This window comes from Medicago truncatula, chromosome 7 (genome assembly GCF_003473485.1).
Source record: "Medicago truncatula cultivar Jemalong A17 chromosome 7, MtrunA17r5.0-ANR, whole genome shotgun sequence".
NCBI lineage: Eukaryota > Viridiplantae > Streptophyta > Magnoliopsida > Fabales > Fabaceae > Medicago > Medicago truncatula.
Genome location: NC_053048.1, coordinates 8,713,120 through 8,722,568, shown reverse-complemented (window position 1 = coordinate 8,722,568; position 9,449 = coordinate 8,713,120). Strand labels below are relative to the sequence as shown.

At 30.5% G+C, this 9,449-nt stretch overlaps 1 protein-coding gene across 1 annotated transcript; it reads right to left on the bottom strand.

The window, feature by feature from the left end:
• Positions 1–1,840: 1,840 nt before the first annotated feature.
• Positions 1,841–2,531, bottom strand: LOC11443343 (protein STIG1). The gene has a single exon (XM_039828252.1). It carries the CDS (start codon positions 2,506–2,508, stop codon positions 1,876–1,878), a length of 633 nt encoding a protein of 210 aa, XP_039684186.1. The 5' UTR covers positions 2,509–2,531; the 3' UTR covers positions 1,841–1,875.
• Between the last annotated feature and the right edge of the window lie 6,918 nt (positions 2,532–9,449).

The following is a 9,449-nucleotide window of genomic DNA, read 5'->3' as shown; positions in this document are numbered from 1 at the left end:
ATTGCATAATACCTCAAGGAGATTCAGAGGACCAGAACAACATGAAATTTTTGCATAATTGTGTTAACTTGTTTAAATTATGTGTAACCGTAAAACAATGTGTGTTAATTATGTAATAACTTGAACTTAACAATCAAGAACATTCTGATTTGCCTTGAATATAAAACCATGAACCTTCATTATATTGTGTACTTTGTCTTGGGATAAAGGAGCAATCATTTAAATTATGGTTTATTCATTCAAGTTGGGGAGAGATAAAGAGGCATTATATATCTCAAGTAGAAAGGTGAAATTTAAAATACTATCTTGACAACCTTTGAAATTGAAAAGAAAAAGAAAATAGAAAAGTTAAAAAACAATAAAAATAGAATACATTGTCAAGAATAGTTTGTATTAAATGTTATCACCTATGGGTGTGTAAATATTAAAAGAGGAAGTTTGTTTTGTGAAAATATGTTCCTCTAGACTAAGGCCACTTTGATTCAAGTGCCAATACATACGACATTTCTTTTGGAGAATTGCTTTTCCGATATTCAGAAGTTCTGTATAACACAAGTAAATTAGTAAAATACCCCCAGCGGTAGTTAAATACCGTTGGGCGTTGGGTTATAACTAAAAAGCAACTGCCTTTCTTTTGTTGTCTAGCCATGTTACAACCCTTTAAAGGCCTTAGTGATCTTAGCTTGAACATTTTCAAAATAATATGCTTGGATGAATGAATGCATAAATTGATCAAGATGTTAGAAAAATTGTCATTCATGATTTTAATTCCCCACGCAAACTGTTTCAATGTTCATTTACTTTCAAAGAAATGTGTTAGGTGTAATTCAGAATCTATTATGTTAGTGGCTTAGCTGAACTACCTGTTTTGAATAAATTTTATGTTCATGATTTTTGTTCCAGGTTAGTGGTATACTAAGACTTGCCCGTACAATTCTATTTGAATCACACATCTTAAAATTCTTTCAAAATGATAATGGTTCACTGAAAATCCTTGTGATTTTTTTTCTTGCATCCACTCAAATGTATCTTTTTTAGGACTTTTATTTGATGAAAAACAAAGTTCTAAGTTGGGGAGAGTTTATAAATGCTAAAATATTGTTATTTTCCATAACACTTACCGACTTGTTTTTGGTAGAAATCAATTATAAAAAAAGCCTAATTGATACAAATATCATTTAAATTAGTATAGTTTTTCAGACAGCTATTACGTCCAGTTTCTATCGAAGGCAAGCGCACGCACCAAATTATGTCAGAGCACTAAAAGGTATACGGACATAAACGTTGTGCAACTATGTTGGCATAAACAGACACGAAAAACATACTTGTATATGTAAAATTTCTACAAAATTATTTTTAGTCATTTCTTCTTTTATTAAGTGTTATTTTTGATACTATAGTGTTAACTTCACCAGAAAAGTCATTTTCGTGACTTCACCATAGAATTTTTCAAAATATAACTGTTCGGTAGATTTGGTGTGAGAGTGCAATCCAAATAAACGTTTTTAAAGTATCCTAAATGATGTTCACCAATTTACCGAAATGCAAATGATTTACATTAAGTGGTGTGAGCGAATGAAACATAAAATTTAGTATGTCCACACATGTTTTGATACTTAATTGTACAACTATTTTCATCTTCGCCTTGTTCATATATTTTGTAGTATTCCTTAACACAAGATCTAACAACAATAATTAATGGCATTTATAATTATATTTGTTGTTGTTTATCACATATAAACTTAATATAAGATCGACATTACCATTCTTCATATAATTATATAATAGAAATCATTTATTTTATTAATCCAACTTATAATACAACATCACATAACACCGATTGATAATAATATTCTTAAGACATAATATAAAAAATTACTCCGTTGGCATTATTGGATGTGGACGTTTATGTTGATAATTGGGGATATTTGGTGAATTTTGTTCCGGTAACCCAGGGGAGAGAAGTGGTGGCGGAGCTACAGGTTCAATAGGACGAAGTGGTGGAGGAGTTACAGGTTCAATAGGACGAAGTGGTGGAGGAGTTATAGGTTCAATAGGACGAAGTGGTGGCGGAGCTACAGGTTCGAAAGGACACCTACCGAATATGCATGGAAACCCAAAAGGACATGTTCTTCCACAATCACCACAACTAAAAGGGTTAAAATTTATGTTTGTACACACACCGTTACAACATTTCCAATTACCGATCAATGGACAAATAACTCCACAAAACCCACAATTGTTTAAATCATTTGTTACATCAACACAACGATTTCTGCAACATAAAGCTCTTGGTGGAAATTCTCCTGTACTACATATCCATGGTGTTGCACCACAATTAGGTGATACTTGATCTACTCTATCTGCTTCAACAACAACACTGGTGTTGGTGGAATTTTTGTTTATTTCATCACTCGGAATTGAGGAAATTGAATCTCCCTTTATTTTGATAACAAACACAAAAAGCAATGTCACAATTGTTAGAAATTGTGTTGCTTGAGTAGTCATTATGAAAAGTTGTGAGAAAACTATGATTTGGAAGCCTCTATATATAGGCAGATATGTGCCCTGAACACAGCTTTTCTAACAAGCTTGAAGAATATGTTTTTCTTACATGTTGGACATGAAAACCTTGATCTCGTGATATACACTTTGAAATTAATTTATGCGTGTTACTTTTATATTTAGTATACGTTTGATTTCAATTTCTGAGTATTAAAAATTTACATTGAATGTTTATTATTATTTTTATATAATTATACAATTTATTTTGAAAAAAAAAAATCATTTTTTAAGTAAAATAATCATTCAAAAAAATTTACATATCCTTTGAAAATTTTACAATTTTATTTTATAAAAATGGAAATTTGAAAATAAAATCTAAAAACTACATCAAATAATAAGGTGTAATGAAGAAGACAAAAAATAAAGTAGTGTAATTTGATTTTTCTTCCTTTGTATGTGACTTTGATTCTTATATGATCATTTTCTTTGCCCGCTTCACATTGTTATGAGGACAAAATTTTCAATAAAATATGTTGAATTAAACACAAAAATTGTTGGTATACTTGATGTTATGCTCTTTAGAAATCCTAAATCACATTTAATGGGTACTGATTCACATGAAAATTGCAATGTCTTTTAAAAAGATGTTAACTACCCTAATACATTTAGCTTTTGGTATTTTATTCACGTGACTTGGTTGTTAGTTCATTTACGCATTGTTTGAAAATATTATAACTAATTCACAACAATATGTTGCATGATGAGTTTGATTACAACCTTTAAATTGAAGTGATGAAGAATGTGAAATATAAGTAGCGTACTAGCATTATTTAGGTAATTGTACAGTTGTAATTTTTTTTTCTTCCCTTGAATGTGGCTTTAATTCTTATCTTATCCTTTTTCTTACCCATGTCACCTTTCTATGAGGACAAAAATTTCAATAAAATTTGTTGAATTAAAAAAAAAAAATTGATGCTATATTTGTTTGTTATGCTCTTTATAAATCTTGAATCACATTTAATGGATACTAATTCAATGAAAATGTCTATTGAAAAGATGGTAACTACCTAAATAAATTGTAAGTTTCACCAATTACCCCTTGAAATTAACAAAACTTCAATTACTCCTCTGTAATTGCATAACGTTAATCAATTTACCCCTCTGTTAAATTTTTCTGTTAACTATTTACGATTATGATCAAATACTCCCTTGAAATTTTGCACTTATGTGCAAAATGCACCCTAAATTTAAAAATTTTGATTTTTTTTCTTACCAAAAATCATACATTTAGTTCTTCAAGTAGTATATTATACCTATTGTCATAAAAATTCTATTCACAACAAAATGAATGAATATATGCCAAAGAAATCATGGTTTTGTCATGTGCAGAATTTTCATTCATATTTCATATTTATCAACAAGCCTTGTTTCTTTTTCCTTCTGCAGATATTAACATAGGGACACACAATTATCAAAGACTTGTGTACTTTATGACTGCATACCCTAACATAATTACCAACTTGTGTAAAAAAAAGTCTTCTATATATGTATATATTTAAAACACATGAGAGTAACATACCTTCCATAAAGATTTATATGACCAATAGCTGCATAAACATACATTACATACATATTTATATGATCAATAATTGTTAATTTGTTTGCCTTTAATATCTTTTGAGTCAAGGATAAAAAAAAAATATAAATTTTTAAGTTTAGGGGGCATTTTGCACATAAGTGCAAAATTTCAGAGGGTTATTTGATCATAACCGTAAACAGAAAAACTTGACAAATGGGGTAAATTGATTAACGTTATGCAATTTCAGGAAAGTAATTGACGAAACCTACAATTTCAGGGGGGAAATTGACTATTTACTCTAAATTTAATGTTAAGTTACTTTGAACTTAAAACATTTAGTACGCAACATGTTTGTTAATTCATTTAGGCATTGGTTTCGCCTCCAATGTTAAGATGAATGTTGATAGATAATTTTTGGTCATTAGAAATAAATGAAAATATTTTTAAGGAAAAATTGTTCATCTTGTGATTGAAGTTCTATGAAAATTAGCAGAAAAGTACACGACTCCCATAATTTATATTTTTAATTAACACGTTTAACGGTGGTAGCTTAACCGTAAGAGATTTCTCTTATAACTTCAAGGTATCAGTTTTAATCCATTAGGATGGTTGTATAATAGTTTATAATTAGGGAGTTTCTACAGTACATCCTTAAATTATTAAGGTGTACCGATACACCTATTTCATAAATCAATAAGTTACCGGTACACCTTAGAAAATATTATTTCATAAAAAAAAAACATCATTTCATTTTTTATAAGAATCATACCAATTTTTTTAGCATTTTATCAAAAAAATAATCTATATTCACTATTATGAGTAATAAAAATTTAAGGCTTAAATGCAATTTTACCCCCCTATTTTGATTGAATCTGAATTTTACCCCCTTATTTTAAAACTCGGAATTTTACCCCCTCTATTTTGATTGAATCAGGATTTTGCCCCCCTTATTTTAAAACTCGAAATTTTACCCCCTCTATTTTACGTTTTTCAGAATTTTACCCCCTATTTTAAAATAAAGAACCAAAAAATTCTAGAAAAATAAAGAAACAATTAGAAAATATTAATTTGGTAAAAAAATATAAGGAAAACAAGAAAACACAAAAAAAAAAACTAAAAAATAGAAAAACAATGAAATTACAAGAAAAAATTCAATTAAGAATACATGAAAAAACTAGTTTGCACCATAGATGGCGCTTGCAAAGGAAACCCTGGTCCTTCTAGTTGTGGATGTATTTTCAGAAACGCCGCTTCTGAGTTTGTGGGAGCTTTTGCGTGCAACTTGGGGATATCAAACTCTTTGATCGCCGAGCTTAATGGAGCCATGATGGCAATTGAATTCGCTTCTCAAAAGGGGTGGCATCACCTTTGGCTAGAAACAGATTCTATGTTGGTAACTGCAGCTTTCAAGTCTATCACGATCGTTCCTTGGCACTTAAGAAATAGATGGCAAAATTGTTTTCATCTCTGCTCCTCTATGTCTTTTTTTGTAACTCATATTTATAGGGAAGGTAATCATTGTGCTGACAAACTAGCAGATATTGGTTTTTCTATTCCATATCTTTTTTGGCGGGATAGTATTCCTAGAGAGATTGTATGGGACTTTGCTAGAAATAGATTGGGTTTACCTCTTTTTAGGTTTTGTTAGCCTTAAGGGTCAGGTGCTTGTCCCCCCTCCTTTTTGTAGTTCCATCTTTGTTTAATTTATATCTTTTGGGTCTTGTCAGTCGACAAGTTTCCTTTTCTTAAAAAAAAAAAAAAACTAGTTTGCACCTCTAAATATTTTCTATTTTCATACTGGTTTTTTATTTTATTTTTAGAGATCATACTAATTTTATGCATTTTTTTCTAGTATTTTTTATTCATTTTTTTTTTTAGTATTTTTTTGGTTTTATTTTTATTTTTTCATTAAAAAATATTTAATACAAATAATTAATTATGTGGATAAAATAGGGGGAGGGGGCAAAATCCTGAAAAACATAAAATAGAGGGGGTAAAATTCCGAGTTTTAAAATAGGGGAGGAAAAATCCATAATCAATAAAAATAGAGGGGTAAAATTCCGAGTTTTAAAATAGGGGGGGTAAAATTCAAATTCAATCAAAATAGGGGGGTTAAATTGCATTTAAGCCAAAATTTAAAAAAGTTGAATTTTGATTTGCCGACACTTTTGAAAAATAAAATATAATTATCATAAATGTAACAGATAGAAAATGTATTTTTACTAAAAAAGAAACTCATTAAACTATTCATTTAATATTTGGGTGTATTGGTACACTAAATTTTTTAGAGTGTACCATATTAATTGCCTTATAATTATAACAAATTTTGTCATAGATTAATAATTTTACTATAAAGATTCAATACCAATTATTTTTACAAATATTATAAATTCAAGGATAATTTATTATATTATATCAATAAAAAATTCTTTTGCATTAATTACCTCATTAATGTTTTTGTTTGTATAGTACTCACAGGGATTGTCGTTTCGTTCAAACAAATCGCATTACTTATTTCAGAACAAATTAATATAAAAGAGTTGAGGTTTTAGAGATTTGTAATTTTTATCTGTTTGCAACAGAGCAAGTTACCTGTTTTGGTTGCAGAAATGTTCGCAGTGGTTAGGATTCTTTGAATATCCCCAACTCATTTGTTGGAATTAAATAACAATCAAGTCGCGTTCAGTTATTCTAAGTAGACTATCTAAGTGATGAGTCCATCGGGACGTGGTAATCTAATCGGTTTTCCAAGTTGCACTTGCTGGTTGCACGGTTATCCTTACGTGCGGGGTCTTACTCTCATATGATTTTGATCTATCCCTCTGCCTATTGAGTTGCATCTGCTGGTCACAAGGTGATCCTTATGAGTGGTGTCTTATTTCCTCAGGGGTAATTGAAAAAAATAAATTTCGAAAAAGGTTAATCCTGATAGATTTTCATTTTAGAATCAAAATAGATTTTTTTGATAAAATGATTTTCTTAAAAATCCTAAACAAACGCTTAAAAATGAATAAAATGATTTTTTTAAAGAAAAAATATTTTTTTTTGAAAAGAATGTTAAACAAACGGGCTCTAAATCCAGACTAATGACTAGTCACAAAGAATAAGGTAATTAAAAGAAAAATATTGAATGTAGATATAATTCACCGTGCCACTAGCTATAACTTGAAACCCTTCAGTTCATTTTCCACAATTTCCAATCGCATAGGAAAAACGAAAAGACCCTATTTATGTCATGGGAATAAAAAAATCATGGACTCGTATAGGAAGATACCGGTAATTACTTGTATGGAATACTCCATCTATTTTAAAATGAGTGTTGTTTCAGTAAAAAAAATTGTTTTAAAATGATTGTCACTTTTAATATCAAAGCAATAATAACTTTTTATTTTCAATTGTATCTTTTAATTAATATTATATACACTACTTCCAAATTATTATTTTTTCTGTAATGAAAAACAAATCAATAGTTGATCACGATAATTTGGTAAAATAACATCCTCTTTCTTTTAATTACTGCATTTTTTTAATACGTATGCAAAAACCTTAAACAACATTCATTTTGAAATAGAAAGGATAAAATTTATAGAAACAAGATATAGAAGAACATGTATGTACAACTTTTAGTAGGTGCATAAAAAAAAAACATTAAAGTAGACGCATTCAACTAATTAATTAATGGAGAATGCTAATCATTGTCTTTGGAGCATTGGATAAGGGGATAAAAATAGAAATATAGCATTGGAAAATGGTGAAAAGTTATAAATTTGCCTTTTTAAAAGTCAAAATGTTGTTGAAATCAATCCAAACATGCTACTTTTGACTTCCTTAACCATTGCCCTCACGACAATGGTTAGCAAAACCCTTAATTAATTTACATTGTAACCAAAAAAAAATTAAACTAATGTACATTGCACATATATTAAAGCAAACAGAATATGAGGGGCCTGCTATCAAACTATATAATCAAACTATTCTATCTAATGTACATTGCACATATATTAAACTAATGTACATTGCACATATATTAAAGCAAGTCCCTGAAGGATTGCGCAAAAGAATTGTTCTTGATCATTATGAAGATCACGTGTAATATAATTTTTGAAAAATTAAATATATATAAAGATCAATAGAATTGTCTCGGAGAGATTGTAAACAATCAATTGTTATATATATATATATATATATATAGGGGCGGAGCCACCTCTTAGTGAGGGTGTGCACCTGCACCCCCTGAGATTGTAAAATTTCTTCCAATTATCTTAGTTTATTCGCACCTGCACACCCTGGGAAATTAATTTTGCACCAGTTGCAGTTTCACTTAGCTATTTTGCACTTATCCAAATATTATGCTTAGGGGTGGACAAAAACCCGCGACCCGAAAAAACCCGCCCAACCCGGATCGAAAAAAGAGATGCGGGCGGTTTCAAATGGGTCTACGGGTTCAAAAAAGCACTTTTTCGGTTTTAGGCGGGTTTGTACGGGCTGGTTCGGTGGAAAAACTTGACCCCTCGGTGTCCGAACCCGCCCGAAAATGCAGGGATAAGTACACACATTATATACATTTATTTTTATTAAATTACTAATAATAATAATCAATTAGTTTCCTTGGAAAAGGGAAACCACTAGCTGTAATGTTAAAACCGTCAACTTTCTCTCTTGGTTTGATAATGTACCATTATTGCTATTAAAAAAATTAAATGGTCAATAACTCTATTTTATTTTCATTTCTTCTTTCCTTTGAAAGCTTTTTTTGGCTTTGAATCTCTACTCTAGCAGCAAACCAAAAATCATGGTCTCTTCTTGTTTAATGGATTACGCTGCCAACAACCATGATTTCGTTTTCACTCTATCTCTTTCTTCGTTTCCTCTGTGTAGAACAACCATGCAAGAACCGCCCCTTCTTCTTATTCTTCTTCTCAAAGCTCATGTTTTTTTTTTCTTCTGTTTTTTTGTTGTTGGTTGAAGCTTGATGATATAGATCTATATATGAGATAGTTGATTTGATTTTGGTTTTTTCTGGAGGTGAAAACAATTTTTGTTGGTGTCTGAGTACTTACCCGCAGTAACCGATCCGTGCAACCCGCAACCCGTGTAACCCGAACCCGTCCAATCCGAAGCTGTAAATGGACAAAGATGGGCCTATACATGAGAACCGGCGGGTTTGATCGGAGTGGGGTTTTAGGCCCGAACCCGCCCGAACCCGCCCGATGTCCACCCCTAATTATGCTCTCACCTTCTGACGCGTAAGAGGTGCTCACCTGACATAGAGGACATCTTTTCCCACTCTCTTAGGTCAACACTCAAGTTTTACACTTTCTTAAAGTGTTTATATTACTTTTTCCTCATTTTTTATTCCTCCCTC

Excerpts from the sequence above, each read along its gene's own strand:
- LOC11443343 (XM_039828252.1), bottom strand. The coding sequence starts at position 2,508 with ATGACTACTCAAGCAACACAATTTCTAACAATTGTGACATTGCTTTTT.